The following is a 25,197-nucleotide window of genomic DNA, read 5'->3' on the forward strand; positions in this document are numbered from 1 at the left end:
ATCATATAAAACAAATGACTATGGAACCAAACTGCCAATCAAAATTTACTGCTGACTTTCAGTGAAATAACTGACAGTTGAGCCTCCTTATATGAGGCTTTACACATCTTTCATCTAAATGAGGGCTCCAAACATCAAAGCTAGTATATAGAGACATCATGTGACTTAATGACAGTGGAAAATTTGAAGTTCATAAACCAAAGACTAGATAAAACTGATCCTTACTCTATATGTAACAGATTTCTCTCTTTTACAGCAACTTCTAAAGATATGTTTATTATCATATCTACTGAGGGCCCAACCACTCTCACCTGTGACTCCTAATGTGGTTGTCAGGCTTCAAGAGGGGAGCTTAAAAAACGAGTGCCTATCTCAGTTGCCAGGCTGGGAAGAAGAGCAGACTTTGAGTTTTCATTCTAGGAGAGAAGACAGACTGGGACTAGGAAGTGGGGATGACTGCTGCTTATTGGGGCCTTCCTGAAAGAAGGATTACATTTGTGTGTGTTTATTCTGGACTTTTCGTGCCGTGGAAGGTCAAAGTTACCTCACTGTGGAAAATGCTGGAGGCTGAGCAGTGGAAGACCAGGAGTGAAACAGGCAGGTCTGTGCTGCACTGTGCCCTACCATAAGGGGGCACAAGGGGAGGATGTGTGGCCACATGTCTAATTTAAAGCAAGTTACTCATATAAATTACATATTACTCACATTGTTAGATATTTCAAAAAATGACAGAATGAAGCCTCTTTATGCAACAAGTGATGCAGTTTATACATATTTTGTGATTGTAACAATCACCAGTAGGACAAGAACATTTATTATGGATGCAGCATGTATTATATTCTTGATTATGTACTGAATAAGATAGTTGGACTATGATATTTCAGAAAAAGACTGTCTATTTCTCACAAGGGCCCTAATCCTGCAAGATGCAGAAATCCTCATTACCAGCTGAGGTTAATAAGACTTGGCCTAATTCAATATTTCACTCATGGCAGGACTAGGTCCATAATGTCAACCACACTCACTACAGGATGATTTGTAGGGCTGTCAAACAATTTTAAAAAAATGAATCATGATTAATCGCGGGATTTAAAAAATCATGATTAATGGCAGTTTAGATCGCACTGTTAATATTAGAAAACCCATTTAAATTTATTATAAGTATTTTTGGATGTTTTTCTACATTTTCAAATATATTGATTTCAACTACCACACAGAATACAAAGTGTAAAGTGCTCACTTTATATTATTATTTTTATTACAAATATTTGCACTGTAAAAAACAAAAGAAATAGTATTTTTTCAATTCACCTCGTACAAGTACTGTAGTGCAATCTCTTGTTCGTGAAAGTGCAATTTACAAATGTAGAATTATAGTTTACATAACTGCACTCAAAAACAAAACAAGTAAAACTTTAGAGCCTACAAGTCCACTCAGTCCTACTTCTTGTTCAGCCAATTGCTAAGACAAACAAGTTAGTTTGCATTTACGGGAGATAATGCTGCCCACTACTTATTTACAATGTCACTTGAAAGTGAGAACAGGAGTTCACATGGCACTTCTGTAGCCAGCATTGCAAGGTATTTACATGCTATATATGCTAAACATTTGTATGCCCCTTAATGCTTCAGTCACCATTCCAGAGATCTGCTTCAATGCTGATTACGCTCATTAAAAAAATAATGCATTAATTAAGTTTGTGACTGAACACCCTGGGGCCAAATTGTATGTCTCCTGCTCAGAATCTGAAATGCCTTCCAAAATCTGAGAGTGATGAGATATTGAACATGCTATCAGAAGTCTTAAAAGAGCAACACTCCAATTCGGAAACCACAGAACCCGAACCACCAAAAAAGAAAATCAACCTTCTGTTAGTGGCATCTGACTCAGATGATGAAAATGAACATGCATCAGACCGCACTGCTTTGGATAGTTATTGGGCAGAACCTGTCATCATCATGGAAGCATGTCCTCTGGAATGGTAGTTGAAGCATGAAGGGGCATACGAATGTTTAGCATATCTGGCAAGAAAATTCCTTGCAACGCCGGCTACAACAGTGCCATGCGAACACCTACTCTCCCTTTCAGGTGACATTATAAATAAGTAGTGGGCAGCATTATCTCCCATAAATATAAACAAACTTCTTTGTCTTAGATGATCATAATGGCCCCTTCTGACCTTAATATCTATGAATTGGCTGAACAAGAAGCAGGACTGAGTGGACTTGTAGGCTGTAAAGTTTTACATTGTTTTATTTTTCAGTGCAGTCACATAACAAACAAATCTACATTTGTAAGTTACTTTCACAATAAAGAGATTGTACTACAGTACTTGCATGAGGTGAACTGGAAAATACTATTTCTTTTGTGTATCTTTTTTACAGTGCAAATATTTGTAATAAAAAATAATAAAGTGAGCCCTATACACTTTGTATTCTGTGTGGTAATTGAAATCAATATATTTGAAAATGTAGAAAAACAACAAAAAAATATTATAATAAATTTAAATTGGTATTCTATTATTTAACAGTGCAATTAAAACTGCCATTAATTGCAATTAATTTATCAAGTTAATTTGTTTTGAGTTAATCGCTTGAGTTAACTGCAATTAATTGACAGCCCTAATGATTTGATAAATAAATTATTAGGAATCACGCTGTGGATTGGACAGCCTGAACAAGGCACATTGTACAGACAAAAATGCAAATAGCATATGCTAGAAGCACAGATGATAGCCTGTTCACAGTTAGAGCATGAAACAAAGATTCAAAGTCTCTCTGTTAAGTCATACAATCTAAATTCCATTGCTCTTAAAGCACAGAGAGTTCTACCAACATTCGGCTTCAGTGCTTTTTTTCTTGAAAAGGGCAGAATCTAAGACTTAACCTGAAATTTCAAAGGACACATACTAAACTGTTGCACAACTCTACACAATTGTTTAATTGTATTATCTGTGAATGACAGTTTATATATTTGTAAAAGGGGTTGGTGGTTCCAAGCCACTGCCTAGTGAATATATTTCCTCATCACACAAACTATCAACACAGACAGTAACTGCTAATCTTAAGAGAATAGCCAAGGACAGAGGCAAAATAGATACAGAACTACCCTCTCATCCAAAACAGAGTTTTGGTTTTTATTGGTGAAGCAATGTAGAGAAGCATGTAATATGGCAGTGCTTGCTAGAAATTTTCTGTTTAATTTAAAGGCTTCAGTTTCTAGGGCTAACAATCTAGTACATCTTTGGAGCACAAAATTCATTTTTAAAAAAGGAATTACCTACAATTTCTGTTTCTAAATGAGCATAGAAAGCAAAACAGCAGTGTGCAATTGCAAAGTCAAATATAGCAAACAGTCAAGATGGATCAGATAACAAAATGCAGTTAAGAGAGTGCCACAAAGGGATTTCATCTACCTGCTTCTATTTAGACTGTCTGAAAAGATAGCAATGGCTTTCTGGTAAGAGAATCTATAATAGGGGCTGAGCTGTCCTGAGATAGGAACCCCAGCAGCTCCTGAGCTGACTATTACTATCTGATTGATCATTTCTTTATTAGTAGTACCAAACTCCAGGAAAGAGGTAACTACATATATGTGGAGATCTTTTTTTCTAAATTCCTGTTATACCTACCATTAAAATTCTACCAATATTAGCACTTTGTAGTGATATTTGTGATAACCCTAATTTGCCTGTACTTCACTCACTCACTCTCTTGTTGTGGATAATCTGTTTGTGCTCTTTTTCTAAAATCAGTGATAAACAGGGCTGGATTTACACCTTGCACGCTCCTAGGCACAGCACCTTCAGCGCTGCCCTGCCCCCCGCCTACAGCTGACCTTTATATTTTCTTTTCATTTTTTATGGAAAATATGAACAATAATTTAAAAATTTAACACAACCACAAAAATACATGTAATTAAAACAATCACATATGTAGCAGGTAAGGTCCCCTGCTACCTGTGGCTCGGAGCTGCAGGGCCCCTCCCCCCACGAGCTGCAGGGCCCCTCCCCCCGCCACCCTTGGCAGCACAGAACTGTGGAGCCCTTCACCTCCCAGCAGTGGCCAGTAGCTGTGGGGTGCCCCACCGCCCGCGGTGGCTTGGAGCTCTGGGGGCTCTCGCTGCCCAGCGGCAGCCGGGAGCTGCAGAGTACCCTCACTGCCCACAGGAGCTCGGAGCTCCGAACTGCCACAGGTGGCTAGGGTACCCCGCCACTAAACTTTTAGGCGTCCAGCCCCACCACCACAACTGCCAAGTGCCCCACACAGACCCCTCACTGCCTAGCGCCCCAACACACACAGACCTCCCTAACTGCCCAGAGCCGCCTACCCCCTCTCTGCCCAGAACCCCCCGCCCCCCCAAGCCCACCCAGAGACCCACTCTCCTGCACCCTGCCCCCCACCTGCACTTACCAGCCCCTCTAGGAAGTGACTGTGTCTGCCGGGCTGAGCGAGCAACCAGTATGGCAACACTGTTCCCTGCTGGCAGGTTCCAGCAGAGCTGCATGGGGCAGTCTCCCCTCAGCCAGCCACGCCCCCTGCCAAGACCCAGGAGCGGCAAACTGTGAGATTTTAGGCGCCCCTAGAACGCTGGCATCCCAAGGAATACACCTACTGTGCCTAACTGGAAATCTGTCCCAGGTCACAAAGGGTTAGCTAATTTCCAATCACTCAGTTTCCATAAGTAGACACATTCACAAGCAAAGGACTGTGTTTTATATGAAGATAAAAATACAGATACAGGACATACTTCATGGTTGAAAACAGCTAATTTGATGATGCAAGACAGCTGTAAATACAGTTTGATTGGCTAGAATGCAACGGCTGCTTTGCATTGCTCCAGGGTGGCTTGAAAGCAGCCAGTGCATACTGGTAAATATGGCCATAAAAGAAATTTAAAAAAAATATTTAAGTGATACCTCATATTTTCAAATCTTTAGAAATATCATATGGTAACATTCTCTTTTGGTTTCTTGTTTACTGTTCATGCATGAAATAGTTTTTATCTAAGAATTTTTAATTAACAGTGTTAAGGTTGAGTGCATATATTAATAAGTTAGAGTAAAATACAGTGCAGAGATGTTACAATTATCCCAATACCAAGCATTATAAGCCAAAGACATTCAGAGTTAAGGTTAAATTTACCAGAAATCCACGTTAAGGTATGGAAAGGTGTGGTGTTTAGATGTCGCTTGTAATTATTAGAATTGGGAGCACTGGCTGTTGGGAGTCTGAAAGGACAGGAAACAGGAAGGAGGGGGAGGAGTTGAAGACGCTGAGGGAGAGCTACTGAGGGTGCAACAGCTACTTGAAAAAGAGGTTTCCACTTTAAAAATAAAGTCCTGTTGAAGTTTGTTAGTACCTTGCCTGGCTACTACAACATTTTGGGGACGAGGATGTATCTTCTGCCTCTGAACCCACCTGCACCCTTTCTATAAAATCCAGGTGAGCCTCCAATTGCTTTTACTGCCTGGATCCAGATGTTTGAGACTTATCTGCTTGCAATCAGTGCTACAGAGATTTCTGAAGTAAAAAAGCATGCTCTGCTAATCCACTGCCTTAGAGCAGAAAGGCAGCGTATATTTTACACTTTTCCCCTTGCAGACGATAAATATGAGACTGCACTCAGTGCATTAAAGAACTTTTTTGTACCAAAAGTGAATGTAGTAGCTAATCGCTACAGATTTCACCAGCATGAGCAGAAACCAGGGGAGACTATAATGCAGTATATTGCTTCCCTGAGGAGTCTGATTGTAACTTATGCCTTTGGGAATATGGCAGATGAGATGATTAGAGACCAGCTCATTGAGAAAACAACCATGCTTCTTGCAAGACAACGTTTACTTCTAGAACCACAACTTACACTAGAAAAAACAATAGCCATTACTACCCAGATTGCGTCAGCTACAGCTGAAGCCAAAATAATGAGCATGGATACAGAAGGCACAGTCCAAGCTGTGACTTCTTTGCAGAAAAGTGCACTATCGCTGCAAACAATTACAAGAGGAAAACTAATGAAAAACGACCAAATCAGCAAATTCAAAATACAGTAAAAGCATGCTTTCACTGTGGATCCCCACAAAACCTCCCAAGCTACACAGGATGTCCGGCAAAAGTAGCTCAGTGCAATCATTGTAAAAAGACTGGGCATTTTGCTGAAGTATGTCGCAGCAGCCAGTTCAGTCAACAGGTGCATGCACTTACAATACCAGATGTTACTGTGCTGAGCGTGGACAAAATCACTACTGCACATATTCCAGAACAAATAAAGTGCACGGTAAATGTTTCCACCATACCCTCAGGCACTCTATTCAGCTAATGTTGGACACTGGCTCAGCAGTATCTATACTACCTGATTCCATCTATTTGCATTACTTTAAAGATGTGCTTCTTACTGAACCCAAGCTTCACTTGGTGTGCTATTTGAAAAAACATATTCTAGTACGTGGCTGCCTGCCAGCAATAGTTACTTTTGGTGATTGTTGTGTAACTGCAGAGTTCTACATTGTCCACAAAGGCACTCCTATCCTTGGCAGAAATTTATTGGCTGCTTTAAATCTCAGAGTAGTTAATGGATGAATTGATCTTCCTCAGCAAAGCACTCTTGCGGTACACACACCAGTTTCAGCTGAGACCCAACACCAGGTTGAGCAGAAACTCGGCTGTGCTTATGGGTTTCCGCATAAAGTTAAAATGCGGAATAATGTGATGCCTGTACGACAAAAATTACGGCGCTTACCATTTTCAGTCAGGGAAGCTGTTTCAGAGGAACTTAGAAAACTTGTTCAAGAAGACATCATTGAAGAAGACATTAACTCCTCAGAATGGGTTTCACCTATAGTAGTGACGCAGAAGAAGGGTAGAGGCATTCACCTTGTGTGGACTTAAGGGAGCCAAATAAAGCTATTGTGATTGACAGCCATCCTCTTCCTCACACAGAAGTAGTATTTGTAGAACTCCATGGAGAAAAGATGTTTTCTACTCTTGAGTTGCAGAGTGCATACCACCAGATTATATTGCATGAAGATAGCAGAGACCTCACAGCATTTTTATTACACGAGGGACTATTCCATTTTAAACGTGTTCCATATGGTCTCCCATCAGACCCAAGTGCCTTCCAAACAATGATGTCATTGATTTTGAAGAATCAACATGGAGTTCAGTGCTATTTGGATGATATTATCGTGTTTGGAAATACTTCGGAGGAGCATGACAATAACCTGCAGTCTGTACTAAACTGCATCAGCAAAGCAGGCCTCAAGCTCAATAGGTCCAAATGCAAATTTAGACAAACTGAACTCTCCTTTCTGGGGCATACAATTTCACAGGCTGGACTAAAACCTGATCCGGCTCATATCCTGGCAATTTCAAATGCTCCTCCTCCAACAGATTTGCAAACGTTACGTTCCTTCTCGGGTCTTACCTCCTGGCATGCAAAATTCATTCCCAATTATGCATCTGTCATTGAACTGTTACGAGAATTACTACAGCGAAGTTCAACCTTAGTGTGGACAACGGATGCACAAGCTAGTTTCGAAACGGTGAAAGACATGATTGTACATAGTCCAGTACTTGCACTATTCAGTCCTGCATTGCCCACAATTGTAACTACTGATGCTTTTGATTATGGACTTGGGGCTGTCCTCACACAACTTCATGAGGACAACTCAGAGAGGACTGTTGTATTTGCTTCAAGGACACTAAGTAATGCTGAGAGAAAATATTCTACAGTCAAAAAAGAAGCACTTGCTTGTGTCTGGGCTACTGAAAAATGGAGAACTTACCTGTGGGGCCGCACGTTCAAGTTGCGCACAGACCACAGCCCTTTGACGACGTTGCCCATCACGAAAGGACGGGGAAGAGCAGGATATCGTATTGCTAGATGGTCTGCAAGACTACTCTCTTTCAATTATGAACTGGAATATAAGCCTGGAAACCAAAATGTGGTAGCTGATTGCCTTTCTCGCCTGCCTTTGCCTTCACCAGATGGTCCACCGGAGGATGAGGATGTAGTAGTTGTGCTTATTACAAGCACTCTCACTGCAGTTACAAGAGACAATTTCAAGCTGCTTGTTCAGCGTGTCCAATTCAACAAAAACTACGGGAATTTCTGACAAAGAGATGGCCCAGTAACCCTAAAAACCTTGACCCAGTTTTGCTGCCTTATTTTAGAGTTCGGGATGAACTTTCTTTGCTCGATGGCTGTGTGCTACGAGGTACACACCGGCTACTTGTGCCAGAAGAATTACAGTCAAAACTCATACACCTGGCACACGATACTCATCAAGGAATTGTCAGAACCAAACAACGACTACGGGATCTGTATTGGTGGCGAGGGATGGACTCTCAAACTGAAGCACTCATAAAATCCTGTGTCACTTCCCAAATGCATGATAAGACAGCAGTGACATGTACCCCTCCATTACAGCCTGTTCCTCTTTCTGAATCTGCATGGGAAAAAGTGGCGATTGACGTTGTAGGACCCTTTGATACTGCTCCAATTGACTGCCATTATGCCATCACCTTAATAGACTATTTCAGTAAATGGCCTGAGGTAGTGTTTACATTGCAAATCTCTTCTGCTACAGTAATCAAGTTCCTCTCTTCAGTTTTTAGGAGGGAAGGTAACCCCAAAGAACTGGTTTCAGATAATGGTAGTCAATTTACTTCCCTGGAGTTTGAAACTTTTCTAGCAGAGAGGAACATTTTACACAGAAGGTTATCCCTATACTACCCTCAAGCCAATGGGGAAATCGAATGATTTAACAGAAGTTTGAAAGAGAGTTTGCAAACAGCTAAACTGGAAGGGCGATTGTGTATAACCTTCAATACTGATTTCTTGCAAGCATGCTGGGCTACATCACATGCCACAATGCAAAGATCACCCGCAGAGTTACTGCATGGGAAACAGATGAATACTAAACTGAACATTACTGGATTTTTAAAGGCACAACCTGAGGCCCCAACCGAGGATGATGTGAGAAAAACAGTTGAACAGAACCAAGCAAAGTATAAGGCTTTCACAGACAGGCGGCGGGGTGCTAAGGAACCAAAGTTCCAGTGTGTTTCCTTCGTAAGAATATGAAAACCTGGAATTTTACACAAAGGGGACCATAAATTCACAGCTCCTCTTAAAATCATAGAGAAGAAGGGACCTTACACCTACTGACTTTCTGATGGGCAGGTATGGAATGCTTCTTATCCTGCACCTACCTATGCACCAAGAGGAGATTATGCCAACACCCAGTCTGCATTGGATGACTTCACCGTAGTATCCACACAACAAGACATTGCTCTGGAACCGGGGCTTGAGAGACGGCTTGTCAGACCCAGATGACCACCTGTCTGGACTAGAGACTATGTTATGTATTATCTATAGTGTTTTTAGTGTAATATTTCTGTCAACAGTATAGTGCCTTGTTTCCTATTTGTTCCTGTGGTTAGAACAATGTTTATTGTAATTGGAAGAGTTTCTTAAGAGAGGAGGGAATGTGGTGTTTAGATGTTGCTTGTAATTATTATAATTGGGAGCACTGGCTGTTGGGAGTCTGAAAGGACAGGAAACAGGAAGGAGCGGGGAGGAGTTGAAGAGGCTGAGGGAGTGCTACTGAGGATGCAACAGCAGCTTGGAAAACAGGTTTCCACTTTAAAAAATAAAATCCTATTGAAGTTTGTTAGTACCTTGCCTGGCTACAAAAGGCACTTACAAACAACCTTAAATCTGCCCTGCAGTGGCAGCATGAAGAAGGAAAAACTAAACAAAATCTAATGTGTCTTTAAAAATCAGGTTAATCTAACCTAGGACCACAAACAATAATATGCCTTAATCACAATGAAAAGATTATTGCATGATGTCACTGCAGGGAAACCTAATTTCTTTTAATGTAGCCCAGACACGAGAATCCAATGCTTTTTATTTACATGGAAAGTTAGAAAAGTCTGTGTTACTACACTATTAAGATCATTCAGGACAAAGAAGAGACTGACATTTAAATTTTTTTTATTAAAGCTAATGTTAATATTATTTAATACATAGGTTAAGGAAAGAATATCTATAAATCTGGGTATAATGCTTAAATTATCCCAAAGTTTTATTTTAAAAGTCAAAAAATACATATAGTACATTATTTGCAATATCCCATATTTATACTAATAAATTTAATGATAGTTACAAATATTAGTATCCAAATATTTGAGTACATCACTCATAAAAAGTTATACTAAGAGTGGCTTATGGAAAGCAAATATAGCAATAAGTATAGATTTTCCCTCAGTAATTGAGAATTTAGGATAGGTTGTCCCTCAGTAAATACAATCCAACAGAGAAGTAATTTAGTTACTTTCCCGACTTTGATTCTCAATGACACTCCAGCTCCTCTCTCCTGGTATTGCTGATGTCCAGTGATGTGCTCCAAATCACAGAATCATAGGACTGGAAGGGACCTCGAGAGGTCATCCAGTCCAGTCCCCTGCACTCATGGCAGGACTAAGTATTATCTAGACAAAGGGTGGGCAAACTTTTTGGCCCAAGGGCCACATCTGGGTGGGGAAATTACAAGCAGAGCCATGAATGTAGGGCTGGGGCAGGGGTATGGGAGGGAGTGCAGTGTGCAGGAAGGGGCTCAGGGCAAGGGGCATATGAGGGTGCTCAGGGCATGGGGTTGGGATGCAAGAGGGGGTGCAAAGTGCGGGAGGGGGCTCAGGACAGGGAGTGGGGTGCAGGGCGGGGTGCAACGTGTGGGAGGGGGCTCAGGGCAAGGGGCTGGGAGGCAGGAAGAGTGCGGGGTGCAGCAGGGGGGATCAAGGCAGGGGGTTGGGGTGCTGGGTTCCAGAGGGGTTTGGGGTGCAGGCTCTGGCCTGGTGCCACTTACCTGGAACAGCTCCAGGGTGGCTGTGGTGCGCAACAGGGCTAAGGCAGGCTCCCTGCCTGCCCTGGCCCCGTGCCGCTCCCAGCACCACGTCCCTGCCGTGGTTCCCTGTTCCTGGCCAATGGGAACTGCAGGGGGCAGTGCCTGCAGGTGAGGGCAACGCACAGAGCCCTCTGCCTGCCCGCCCCCCCCCCCGCCTTAACCCCAGGGCACCACAGGGGTGGCAATCCCGCAGGCCAGATCCAAAGCCCTGAAGAGTTTGCCCACTCCTGATCTAGACCACTCCTGCTCTTAAAAATGTCTAACCTGCTCTTAAAAATCTCTAATGATGGAGATTCCACAACCTCCCTAGGCAATTTATTCCAGTGCTTAACCACCCTGACAAGAAATTTTTCCTAATGTTCAACCTAAATCTCCCTTGCTGCAATTTAAGCCCATTGCTTCTTGTCCTATCCTCAGCGGTTAAGAAGAACAATTTTTCTCCCTCTTCCTTGTAACAACTTTTTATGAACTTGAAAACTGTTATTGTGTCCCCTCTCAGTCTTCTCTTTTCCAGATTAAACAAACCCAATTTTTTCAATCTTCCCTCATAAGCCATGTTTTCTAGACCTTTAATCATTTTTGTTGCTCTTCTCTGGACTTTCTCCAATCTGTCCACATCTTTCCTGAAATCTGGCGCCCAGAACTGGACACAATACTCCGGTTGAGGCTGAATTACGATGGAGTAGAGCGGAAGAATTACTTCTTGTGCCTTGCTTACAACATTCCTGTTAATATGTCCCAGAATGATGTTCACTTTTTTCCCCCACCAGTGTTACGTGGTTGACGCATATTTAGCTTGTGGTCCACTATGATCCCCTGTCAAGGTTCCTTCCCCATTCTGAACGCTAGGGTACAGATGTGGGGACCTGCACGAAAACCTCCAAAGCTTACTTTTATCAGCTTAGGTTAAAACTTCCCCAAGGTACAAACTATTTTACCTTTTGCCCTTGGACTTTCGCTGCCACCATCAAACGTCTAACACCAGTTACTGAGAAAGAGTTCGTTTGGAAACGTCTTTCTCCCCAGAATCCTCCCAAATCTTACCTCCCCCCCCTTTTTTTTTTCTGGGGAAGGTTTGATAAAAATCCTCACTAATTTGCATAGGTGACCAGAGACCCAAACCCTTGGATCTTAAGAACAATGAAAAAACATTCAGTTTCTTAAAAGAAGAATTTTAATAGAAGAAAAAGTAAAAAGAATCACCTCTGTAAAATCAGGATGGTAAATACCTTACAGGGTAATTAGATTCAAAACATAGAGAATCCCTCTAGGCAAAACCTTAAGTTACAAAAAGACACAAAAACAGGAATATCCATTCCATTCAGCACAGCTTATTTTCTCAGCCATTTAAAGAAAACAGAGTCTAACGCATATCTAGCTAGATTACTTACTAAGTTCTAAGACTCCATTCCTGTTCCGTCCCTGGCCAAAGCACCACACAGACAGACACAGACCCTTTGTTTCGCCCCCGCCCTCCAGCTTTGAAAGTATCTTGTCTCCTCATTGGTCATTGTGGTCAGGTGCCAGTGAGGTTATCCTAGCTTCTTAACCCTTTACAGGTGAAAGGGTTTTTCCTCAAGCCAGGAAGGATTTTAAAGGTGTTTACCCTTCCCTTTATATTTATGACACCCCCAAATCCCTTTCCGCAGTACTCCTTCGTAGGCAGTCATTTCCCATGTTGTCTGTGTGCAACTGATTGTTCCTTCCTAAATGGAGTACTTTGCATTTGTCTTTATTGAATTTCATCCAGTTTATTTCAGACCATTTCTCCAGTTTGCCCAGATCATTTTGAACTATAATTCTATCCTTCAAAGCACTTGCAACCCCTCCCAGCTTGGTATCATCTGCAAACATTATAACTGTACACTCTATGCCATTATTTAAATCATTAATGAAGATATTGAACACAACTGGACCCAGAACTGACCCCTGTGGGACCTCACTCATTATGCCCTTCCAGCATGACTGTGAACCACTGATAACTACTCTCTGGGCACAGTTTTCCAACCAGTTATGCACCCACCGTATAGTAGCTCCATCTAGATTGCATTTCCCTAGTTTGTTTATGAGAAGGTCATGCAAGACAGTACCAAAAGCTTTACTAAAGTCAAGATATACCACATCTACCACTTCCCCGCTATCCACAAGGCTTGTTAACCTGTCAAAGAAAGCTACCAGATTGGTTTGACACAATTTGTTCTTGACAAATCCATGCTGACTGTTATTTATCACCTTATTATCTTCTAGCTGTTTGCAAATTGATTGCTTAATTATTTGCTCCATTATCTTTCCGGGTATAGAAGTTAAGCTGACTGGTCTGTAATTCCCCAGGTTGTCTTTATTTTCTTTTTGTAGATGGGCACTATACTTGCCCTTTTCCAGTCTTCTGGAATCTCTCCCATCTTCCATGACTTTTTAAAGATAATGGCTCAGACATCTCCTCAGTCAGCTCCTTGAGTATTTTAGGATGAATTTCATCAGGCCCTGGTGACCTGAAGACTTGTCTAAGTAATTTTTAACTTGTTCTTTCCCTATTTTAGCCTCTGATCCTACCTTATTTTCACTGGCATTCACTATGTTAGATGTCTAATCACCCCCAATCTTCTTGGTGAAAGTTGAAACAAAGAAATCATTAAGCACCTCTGCCATTTCCACATTTTCTGTTATTGTTTTTTCCCTTTCATTGAGTAATGGGCCTACTCTGTCCTTGGTCTTCCTCTTGCTTCTAATGTATATGTAGAATGTTTTCTTGTTACCCTTTATGTCTCTAGCTGGTTTGATCTCGTTTTGTGCCTCAGCCTTTCTAATTTTGTCCCCACATAATTGTGTGTGTTTATATTCATACTTTGTCATTTGACCCAGTTTCCACTTTTTGTAGCACTCTTTTGATTTTTAGATCATTGAAAATCTCCTGGCTAAACCAGGGTGGTCTCTTGCCATACTTCCTATCTTTCCTACACAGTGGGATAGTTTGCTCTTGTGCCCTTAATAATGTCTCTCTGAAAAACTGCCAACTGTTTTTCCCCTTCGACTTGCTTCCCATGGGATCTGACCTACCAACTTCCTGAGTTTGCTAAAGTCTGCCTTCTTGAAATCCATTGTCTTTATTTTGCTGTTCTCCCTCCTACCATTCTTTAGAATCATGAACTCTACCATTTCATGATCACTTTCACCCAAGCTGCCTTCCATTTTCAAATTCTCAACCAGTTCCTCCTTATTTGTCAAAATCAAATCTAGAACAGCCTCTCCCCTAGTAGCTTTCTCTGCCTTCTGAAATAAAAAATTATTTCCACTACATTCCAAGAACTTCTTGAATAATCTGTGCCCTGCTGTGTTATTTTCCAAACAGATATCTGAGTAGTTGAAGTCCCCCATCACCACCAAGTCCTGTGCTTTGGATGATTTTGTTAGTTGTTTTAAAAAAGCCTCATCCACCTCTTCTTCCTGGTTAGGTGGTCTGTAGTAGGCCCCGTCATGACATCACCTTTGTTTTTTACCTCTTTTATCCTTATCCAGAGACTTTCAAAAAGTCTGTCTCCTATTCCATGTCAATCTCAGTCCAGGAGTATACATTTTTAATATATAAGGCAACACCTCCTCTTTTTTCCCTGCCTGTCCTTCCTGAGCAAGCTGTACCTTTCTATACCAATATTCCAGTAATGCGTATTATCCCACCAAGTCTCTGTGATGCCAACTATATCATAGTTGTGTTTATTTACTAGCATTTCAATCAGACTATTGTCGCTTGTAAATTGGTCACCACTGTTCTCCAGATTCCATAGTTTAAGGTCTTTACTTACTATATTATCACTCTATAGTAGTCTGTAATCTCCTTGCAAAAGGGACCTTTTCTTCTGTGACTCAAGAGCCAAGTGTACTCTTATGGTACTATGTAATAATTATAGTCCCCAGTACATGAATGACAAAAAAAAAACCCCACCACTTTTTGTTGTTCACAATTAAAGCCATAGCTGAATTTCACAGCTTGAAATGTCACAGGTATCTCAGTAAGAAACAGACCTCTGATAACTTAGACAAAAATATTTAATATAGTTAGAAACAATTATATTAATTCATAATTACTTGTGAAACTCATTACAGTCGTGCAACTCAATACAAACATAAGGTTGTAAATTTGTGAAAGAAAGCCTGAACAGTACTGTTAACTCAGCAACATTACATAGGTGCAACATTTTCAGTTAGCGTAGATTTAAGAAAATGGAGCTACACTGGCTTACTCTTGGGCTTAATTTAGCTTAATGGGCGTGTCCTGGCTGTTACTCTTTCAGTTCCTGATTTTTTTTTCAATTTTTTCACCTTGCATTAAGGTTTTTGCTTATAATAATCTGTAGTTTCTATTAATAATTTATTTTAGACATTGCTTAACCAAAACACTCTTCTTAGCATATGTGCAACATGCCTCAGGTGGCATGTGACCAGGATTCATCACCGAATTTGGTCTGATGGTTGGATCATTAGCTTCCCCAGCGTGGGCCAGGTACTGAGGGGGGGGACGGGGACTGTGACGTGAACACTGATCCAAGCCCCCCAATCAAACCACTCTTTTTTTTTTCTTTAATTCTGCTCTATCAGAATAGGAGGTCATATATCACAGGAGATGAAATTGGGACGTGGGAGCATACATATACATCTCATAACTTCCTCAAACACCCTTTGCAGTGAAAAGTTTGCTTTAAAATGTTCTTTCAACCTGTCTGTAACTTTAAAAGAATGTGAAACTAAGGTTTCAGAAAACATCAATCCCCATAGTTCTGAGATATGACCAAACACAATTTCCAGTTCCTTCTCCACTAAATCTTGTCCAGTGCTTTTGTGCCACCTCCTGTCACTTCCCTTATATTTTTATCTGATTACCAAATGTCTGGTGAAGAGTACTTGGTAGTACTTGAAGCTAACCAGTCATCCAAAGGCCATCAAATTAAAGGCATAATGTGAGACTTCTTAAAAGGTGACACCATTATGTCTTTGAAAGATCAAAAATACAACTACAGTATCCTGTGCCCCATAATCTTAGACCTCACTTCCTCAAACTATTGTCAGTTTGGCACAGTACCTCTTAGCACTGCAGTGAGGGTGGGTCTTCCATGCTATTTAAGATGAGATAAAGTACCACAACTCAGCTCAGCTTTACTCAGAGAACATTAGCTCCTGGGACCAAACCTAAAGCTCTGAGAAGTGCAAAGAAGAATTCTAAACTTGGAATATGTTTGAGCATGTTGGTAAAGTTAAACCATCCTCTCTCTAAAAGGGGACATTGCTACCACCTTCAAGACAGAGAGGCTGCCCCCAGAATCCTCTTTGTGCATTATCTATAAAAACATACATGTATAAATATTTACGGTCACATATGCACCCGCCACCTCCCCCCCACACACACTTGCAAACATTGTGTCCTTTCCGCAGGCAGCTACAGATACTATAGAAGTAACTATCAAGCTAGATTAACACGTACCTACAAATCTTCGCAGAGCCAGAGCTGTATTCTCCCACATCCGGTACATGCTTGCAGCCAGCACGCACCCCTGCATAGCCCGATGCTCGCGCACAGACACTCACCTACCAGCACCCGTCCCGCACTGCGAGCGCACCTGCACACGGGAACGCTGGCAGCTAAGCGGAGCTCACCCTACACGCGCCTCCAGCGCCCACACGCTCGGCTCACCCCGGCACCCGCGGGGGACAGGAGCGGGCGGGCGCGCGCACGGACCCCTCTGGTGGGGGTGCCGGGCTCCGGCCCCCACCGCCGCTGCCGCCGCCTCCGGGTGTGCGAGCCGGGGGAGGGGCGGGCTGCGGGGGAGGGGCGGGGGGCGGCGCTGGCGCCGAGCTCCGGGGCGCCGGCGGAGGAGCCCTGGCAGTCCTGCCGCGCGGGGCGCTGGAAGCGGAGGGGCCGCGGGGAGCGCAGCGCAGCGCCCGGAGCCCGGCGGTGGCGGCGGCGGCAGCAGCGGACCGAAGGAGCCGAGCTCGCCCCGCGCTCCCCTGAATGACGGGCGGCAGGTTCGACTTCGACGATGGCGGCACCTACTGCGGCGGCTGGGAGGAGGGCAAAGCCCACGGGCACGGCATCTGCACCGGGCCCAAGGGGCAGGGCGAGTACGCGGGCTCCTGGTCCCACGGCTTCGAGGTGGTGGGCGGCTACACCTGGCCCAGCGGCAACACCTACCAGGGCTACTGGGCGCAGGGCAAGCGCCACGGGCTGGGCGTGGAGACCAAGGGCAGGTGGATGTACCGGGGCGAGTGGTCGCACGGCTTCAAGGGGCGCTACGGGGTGCGGCAGAGCCTCAGCACCCCGGCCCGCTACGAGGGCACCTGGAGCAACGGGCTGCAGGACGGCTACGGCGTGGAGACCTACGGGGATGGAGGTGAGCGCCCCGCGGGAGGGGAGCGCGCCCGCCCCCTGGCGCGCGGGGCTGGGTGCAACACGCCTGGCGGGCCACACGCACGGCATGTGTGTGCGCGCACACACACACACACACGTGTGCCGCTGCCACCTGGCGCGCCCCACGCACGCAGCCCCGGGCGCCTTGGCTCTCGCAGGAGCTGCTCAGCCCCCGCCCAGGCCCCCGCTGCCAGGAGTCCGGGTCAGGGGAAGGAGGAGGAGTCTCAACTCAACTCTTGACAAAGTTTCGCGCCCACCCCCCGCCCCTTTTGTGTATAGATTGCGCGCGCGAGCAGGGCCCCATCGAAACCGCGGGAGCGGTGCATGCTTTGCAAGGGGGCAGCTGCTGAGCCTGCGAGCAGATTCCCCGTTGTCAGTGGTTGAAACTGCAGCCAACTGACAGGGAGTTCAGTGAGGCCTCGATCCTGGAGCTGGACCGCTAGTACTAATGTGACACGGAGCGGAATGGAGGAAGGTTCACAAAGGAAGCTACCGTTGCTTTACACTCAGGGCAATGAAAACAAAGTGTCGGTTACACTGTTGCGAGGTGACCTAAGGTTAATGTTAATTATCCTGTTAGAAACGCTGCATTTGAGTAATATATGCTGAGGAGATGAAATTTATGAGCTGTTTCATGGTTTCCCTTTTAAAAGCCCACATTCCCAGGGCTATCGTTTTTCCTTCTCCAGCGGGTAGAAATGTTTGCAGATTCCTAAACTTTAGAAAGAAATTGCGATTGCTTGCAAACATTGGTTTTTGCCTGTTCTTTGTACAACTGCTGGAGGTTTCACAGGTGGTGTTAGTTGATTTAGCAACAGTTACATATTCTGTCATAAAGAAAACGGTCAGACAAATCCAATCACTTGCTTTTGAGAGTTTGTGCGGGGAAACAATATTGATAAATTCACGAGAAAGCTAAACAGTGGCCAAATAGATTACACATTATTAGAATTAATGAATCTTAGCCCCACCCACATTTTTATTAAATGAGCTTATTTAATTAACACAGAAATATTGTAACTTAAAAAAAACCCACAAGTGATTCTAAATACAAACAAATCATGTTTTGAAATAAGCAGGCCAGCTGCTGTTTCTCTCCTTTACAGCCCCCTGCCCCTCCCCCCTAAAAAACCAACCCTCCTAAAACTCTCCCATATTTTGGGATAAGTATGTCTTAGTGACTTCTGACATCATATTTAATGTATCAAGGGGTGTCAAGTTGAGGTTCAGCAAGATGACGCATGAGTAAAGCTTACGCAGTTGCACAGTTTCATTTAATCATAATGTACATGTGTCGTTTCACGTGCCACACAAAAGACAGATGGGCCTGTTTCTGCTCTCACGCTGATTTTACACGGCTGTAGCTTTTGGAGTTACAGCAGTGTAAAATCAGTGTAAGTGAGAGCAGTGACTAATGGAATTACTTGATCTATCCCAATGTAAGGGGAGAATCTGGCCTAATTTTTTAGAGCTGAAATCTTTTAGAAATGTTACTTAGTTTAACATTTGTCATGTACATTTTGCAAGTTTAAATTTGTGTGAAAGTGTGTGAGTGCTGTGCAAGAAGTGTAATTTAGCAAAACGATAATATATAAAATCTGCCTTCCTTGTGACTTAAAAACAAATCTTTGGTTCAGGCCTCTTAAGTAATGCTGTGTATCAGTTTCTACATGAAGTTTGATTAGCGACTTGTGGTCAGACCCGGAAGAGATGCAGCAAAGAATGGATGCCCATGTGCTAAGGGGAAGTAGAGCTGCATGCTTCCAAAGGAAGCTTTTTATTCCAAAATTTAGAGAGACCATAAAATTAATTGTATAATAAAGTTAAAATACATTAATTTTATAGTTAGTTTTATATTGGGATTTTTTTAAAAGTGTTTTCACATGCTCATAGTGATCTCTTGGGGCTGAAAGTTTTTATGCTTGGTCTCTGCCTAGAGGATACATGCAGGTTTTTTATTTATTTCATTCTAAAACATGATCAGAGTTTTAGTTCACTTTCACTACACTGTAGGATTTTTTTTTTCTGGTGGATTAGAAGCTTAAGAAGGGCAGACGACAAGTATAATTAGTTTACCATATTTTTAAAGTAAATTAGCATGCTCATTATTGTTAGAAATAGGTTTCTCAATAATTAACATACCCTAAAAAAGAACAGTGTAATTGTGGGAATCCATGATTTTTAGGTTTTTTTCCTCTTCTCAGTGAAGCAGAATGTAATTCAGAGGTCAGTGTCTTCATAGATAGTTTGGAAGTCAGTAACTTTATAAAAAATCCACACTATCCTATCTTAAGAATTTTTGTTCTTGTAAATCTAAATCTATTACTAAGGCCCCAATTCTGCAAACACTTAAGAGCATGTCAGTATATTTGAGCATGTGCATTCCCATTGATTTTAATGGAACTACTCATGTGAATTAAGTTACACGTATGTTTAGGTGTCTGCAGAGTCAGGTCCTTAGTTTTGAGGCACTGCAAACAATACAGCAGCAAATGGGAAACTGCAGTATTTTTACCTGTAGAAAAATATCTGAATTGTTACTGCAAACAAATTGAGCATATACCAAAGGCGCTCAAAATAAGCAGAAATTGGGTTTGTTTTATGCTGAGTCGGCTAGTGCGTTGCGTGTTGGCTAGTTTTTCGTGCTTGTTTCATTTTTAAAGTAGCTTGTAATTACACGCCATTGTTTGTTGTCCTGGAGAACACTAGCATAATGAAATAACTTTATGTATGTACTGAGACTTAGATTTTAATGGTTTAAAAAAAGAATCTAAACAGAAAGTTTCCACAATAGTTTTCTCTAAAGTGTGTTAGTGTGGGAGGGATGTACATATAAGTGTAGAAATAGCAAACACTGGCAACAAGCAAATTTCTGCTTTCTGTCTGCATACAAAACTTCCTTTGATTTTCATCTGCAACACCAGAGTATTACAGTCCATTGTGTGTATGTGCTTTTGAAACTGACGTTCAACTAAATCTACATGGAAAAGGTTATAAATTTAGGTCTTAATTAGAGCTAGGTAAACTTTTTAGATCGATAGTTATTTGCTGACAAATGCAATTTTGGGCCATCCAAAACGATTAGCGAATTTAACTGTACTGAATTCAACTATTTCGCTGTGTGGCCCTGTTGTAGCTCGTTTCTTTGAGGAGCACATGCAGTTTTTAAATCACTTGGTAATGACAGTGGTAGCCTTAAAGCCGCTATCAATGGCACTAATTAGAACTATCAGTTATAGTTAAAATGAACACGAAAAAAAGCATGTTGTTTCTTGCATGAATGAGTATGCATTGCACAGGAACCACAAGCTTTCCATTAGATTTTTTTGTAGATCATGTTGTCTATTGAATATGTAAGCCTTTCATTATATTACAGTATTATTTTGGATAATCATATCCCTATAACAACTTCTTAAATGTTCACTTTGGAAATAATAGATGCAACTATAATTTACGTAAAACTATTGTTTCCACATTTATCTATATGTATGCTTTCAGCATACTTTTTAAAGGGAAAATATTTCGAATGTAACTGGAAAACTTAATGCAAGAGTGGACACTTTTCACCATGATACCACCTAGTAGTAATAAAGAGAGGGATACCTTTTTGATTAATGCCTAATTACAACCAAATGTGTGAGTTCTTGAGAATTGTTGCACTGCAAAACTTCACACACAAATCAGATGAAATATCCATGGCATGGTGTTTGTTTGTTTCCCTCTCCCTCACCACCCCAATATGTTTGATTTATAGAATACTCCACTTCCTCGTTAGCTAATTTTTCTTTTCTTTTTTTTAAAAAGGAGCTGGCCTTGATTTCATTGTCCCAGTAGAAAGAAGAGTCTGATAAGCACATAAGTGTAAATTAATTGTCCTGGTTTTAATGCTCTCCAGAGAAAATCATAACCATTTCCATTTTCTCCTAGAAAGCAGTGAAAAACATACATCATAATTGGCTTATATGTTTTTGATCTACTGTGTTCACTTTTCAAAATAAAAATTTTATGATCAAGAAAAATTGAAGACCATCCTAGCTTTGATATTTATGATAACTTTTTTTATTTAAATAGAGTGGACCTGATCCAGATCTATACTGTTCTGGCAATGTAAAGAGGCTATGGGGTCGGATGCCAACATGGTGTAATAGGGCCTAGTCTAAATGAGAGTCAAGTGTACTTCAAAGTAACAGAACAGTTATTACTGGCATAACAAATCAGACAGTTGATATATGAAGCAGCAAAACATCTGTAGCCGGATTCTCACCTCAGTATACCTTTTGTAATCACATGGGTGGAAGTGGGGGCAAAATATAGCTTCAGCTATGCTAGAATATTTATACATTTATTTCCAGGAAAAATATTTATTAAAGTAACAAATGTCAAGAAAAAGACTGTACTTTTAAAACTATTTACAGACCATATCCATGTATTATGCTTATGTTTTTTATTTGCTCTGCTCCATCTGTTGAGTATTTCTAAATAACCACATTTCTAGATTCAGCAGCCTTAAACACCAGTGCTTCAGCAGGTATCTAGGATACAGAGAGGGAAAGAGAATCTAAGAAAGTTGCTTACTGTTGATGTCAGCCGCCATCTGTTAGAAAGGAAAACCTTCCACTTGCTAGAATATTTTAACACTAAATAGTTACATTGTTGAGCTTATTTAACATTATATGAAGTATAAATTGGTTAAAAAAATCTTTGTGACAAAGCTTATAAACTGATGTTTTTAAATTAGTATGTTCAGACAGATATGATAAGTGGTGAATGGTGGTAATATTGTATATTGATTAATTGTCACACAGATGCATAACCAAGCTGGACTATGTACATAAAACTGAGATTTAATTTCAGACAAATTACTCAAATTAAGCTTTAAATGATGTTAAAATTTGAAGCTTTTGACAAATGCAAACATTTACAGAAAATCACTGACTTCAAAATGTCAAATATATTTCTCTAAAGAGCAATTTAATGTGTTATGCAGCTAACAGAGTAAAACCAAACAAGGATATTTTAAAAATTGCTTATTAGTACTTTTCTAAGAATATTCAGAGTTATGTATGTTAGTATTTTGGGCAGTGGGTGGGGGGAGGAGAGAGGGAGATTAAATCAATTTCTAACTTTTAAGGATTAGGACAAGAACTTCTCAGGGGACACATCTGCCTATTGTAGGGTTTCTCGCACTTTCCTCTAACACATCTAGTATTGGGTATCATCAGATGCAGGATATTGAACTAGGTGAACCACTGACCCAGTATGGTAGTTCCTATGTTCTTAAGGAGACAACCATGTACCAGGGCGTAACCTGAATTCACTTTTTTAAACCCAGAAAATACAACTTCAATCACACAGATATCTGTAAAAAGAAAAGGAGTACTTGTGGCACCTTAGAGACTAACAAATTTATTTGAGCATAAGCTTTTGCGAAAGCTTATGCTCAAATAAATTTGTTAGTCCCTAAGGTGCCACAAGTACTCCTTTTCTTTTTACACATACAGATTAACACGGCAGCTAATCTGAAACAGATATCTGTGATTGCCTCTTTTCAAATGTTATGCAACTCCCTCCCTCTTCTGTTTCCATTTTAAAAAAAAAATTCAGTGTTAAGACTGTGACATAACATATTCAGGTACAGCTAAAATGGTATCCCTTAATTCTCTGTTATTCTGCCATTGGCTTGTCCTAACTACATGCAAATGAGCACAAATGCAGCACAAATGAGAGGTTACTTCAAATTCTTTTCATATTTAAGTGAATAGTGAGAGAAACTTGAAGTTTCTGCCTTAGTTCTGATTTAGTTATTTAATTAAATATAAAAAGAAAATTTACAAGCAAAACTATTTTCCATGTCTCAGTCATTATTGTTCTAAATTTCATTATGGCTGATCAAGGCCTTGAACATGTTGTCTTTGGACCTGAACTCAGTTGTTTCTTAAGCAGATCTCCCACTGATTTCAGTGGGACTTTTGCTTATGATCAGACTGCAGGATAAGATGTATACTATTTTCCTGGGTTCTTTGTCTCATAAGACTGTATTTCTGTTGCTACAAATAGAATGAAAGTCTGAAATGAAATACAACCTACAGGGAAGTTATTGATTTTATAGAGAACACAGCTATTCATTATTCATGATAGCGAAATATTTGTTGGCAGCAAAAAATGTAAATGCCAAAATTTCACAAGGAGTAAGAAGAGGCAAAGGTAATATACTACCATTTCATTCCTGGCATCTCAGAAAAATTAGATGTTTTTTTTTCTCTGTTAAAATATATTTTGAAACTAGTGTGCAAGGAATCATTGTGCGGTAAACCATTAGGAGTGCCTTTTTGTTGAGAGACCCGGATTAAAACCCGACTGGACACAATTGGATTTTTAGCTGTCTGAGTACTGGGTTCATTTGAAATGTTAAGTTTTTATTAAACGGCAGAATAATTTTTAAAAAGTTAGAAAAATATTTTTCTATTCTAGTTTTCTTTTTACCATGTAAAATGTGTTGCCTTTTCTGATGAAATTTTGCCAAAAATATGGTTGATAAAATAGTTGACAGTAGGTATACTATTATAGTGATGGCATCAGTTCCTCTGTAACTGAATTGCTTCTTAAATGTTGTTTCCATTGGTTATTCTTTTAAAAGGTACATACCAGGGACAGTGGACAGGAGGGATGCGGCACGGATATGGTGTACGTCAAAGTGTACCTTATGGCATGGCAACTGTGATCCGGTCACCCCTCCGAACATCTCTAGCCTCACTTCGTAGTGAGCAGAGCAATGGCACTGTTCTGCATGACATTACTTCAGACAGCCCAGCTGGAACAAGAGGTGGGTTTGTTTTGAATTTTCACAGTGACCCGGAAGCCATGAGTAGTAAGAAAAGAGGCGGCTTGTTCAGAAGAGGATCCCTTCTTGGTAGTATAAAACTTAGAAAATCTGAATCTAAATCATCAATATCTAGCAAACGTAGCTCTGTCAGGAGTGATGCTGCTATGAGCAGAATTAGTTCTAGTGATGCCAACTCTACGATTAGTTTTGGAGATGGTGACTGTGATTATTGCCCTATGGAAGACCATGTTGATGCCACCACAACAGAAACGTACATGGGAGAGTGGAAGAATGACAAGCGCAGTGGTTTTGGTATTAGTGAGCGTTCAAATGGTATGAAATATGAAGGAGAATGGCTAAATAATAAAAGGCATGGATATGGATGCACCATATTTCCAGATGGCACAAAGGAAGAGGGAAAATATAAAAACAATGTTTTGGTCCGTGGAATAAGGAAGCAACTTATACCAATAAGAAACACCAAAACTAAAGAAAAAGTGGACAGAGCCCTAGAGGGTGCACAAAGGGCAGCTGCTATGGCAAGAACCAAAGTGGAAATTGCATCTTCAAGGTATGTAATTGCAAAATGCATACTTTTGCCACTTGGTGTAGCAACAAAAAATGTATTGTCTGCAGTAAGTTATATTGACAGAGACTCTTAAAAGTTTGAGTACAAATTGTTGTCTTCAATGGGCAATATTCAGCTCTGTTTCATATGTGCATCTTAACTGACTTTAATGAAGTTGTATATGTGAACCTGAGAATAGAAGTTGCCCCCATAACTTGAGAGAAGTATTACTTGCACACTTCAGAAATATACTGTCAGTCTTGCACACTTGCACCTAAAATATAGAACTACTACTAAATTAGATCATTGCATTCCGTTGTACACATGGGGTTTCACCTTTATACGCCATCTTGAAAATTAAACTGGTGAAGAATGTGGTGGCTTGCTTATAAAGTGGAATATCTTGCCATAAGCATGTTACACTTTTGCTTAGTGATTTGTTCTTCTTTACTGTAGGTTTTCAGGTAAAATGTAAGGTGTTCGTTTTGACTTGTAACAC

At 41.2% G+C, this 25,197-nt stretch overlaps 2 protein-coding genes across 26 annotated transcripts in view; one reads left to right on the plus strand and one right to left on the minus strand.

Annotated features, from left to right (window-relative positions):
* Positions 1-16,711, minus strand: part of GDAP1 (ganglioside induced differentiation associated protein 1) — a 52,761-nt gene extending 36,050 nt beyond the window's left edge. For 3 of the 5 annotated variants that reach the window (XM_043539444.1, XM_027826029.3, XM_027826027.3), the window contains exon 1: positions 16,488-16,711. The gene's annotated coding sequence lies outside the window, so the exon portion shown is untranslated. Of the gene's footprint in view, positions 1-16,383 lie in introns of all 5 variants that reach the window. The other 2 variants (XM_037892410.2, XM_037892407.2) reach the window with 1 other exon arrangement.
* Positions 16,712-16,749: 38 nt separating this feature from the next.
* Positions 16,750-25,197, plus strand: part of JPH1 (junctophilin 1) — a 113,072-nt gene continuing 104,624 nt past the window's right edge. For 4 of the 21 annotated variants that reach the window (XR_005224291.2, XR_006288481.1, XM_043539446.1 and 1 more), the window contains exons 1-2: positions 16,760-17,290; positions 23,945-24,701. Coding sequence is in view for 17 of the 21 variants with exons in the window: in XM_043539446.1 (XP_043395381.1) it covers positions 16,912-17,290; positions 23,945-24,701 (1,136 nt within the window). In the remaining 4 variants the exon portion in view is untranslated. Of the gene's footprint in view, positions 17,291-17,481; positions 17,865-23,944; positions 24,702-25,197 lie in introns of those variants that run through there. The other 17 variants (XR_006288482.1, XM_043539453.1, XM_043539457.1 and 14 more) reach the window with 10 other exon arrangements.

The sequence above is a fragment of the Chelonia mydas genome, chromosome 2 (genome assembly GCF_015237465.2).
Source record: "Chelonia mydas isolate rCheMyd1 chromosome 2, rCheMyd1.pri.v2, whole genome shotgun sequence".
NCBI classification, from domain to species: domain Eukaryota; kingdom Metazoa; phylum Chordata; order Testudines; family Cheloniidae; genus Chelonia; species Chelonia mydas.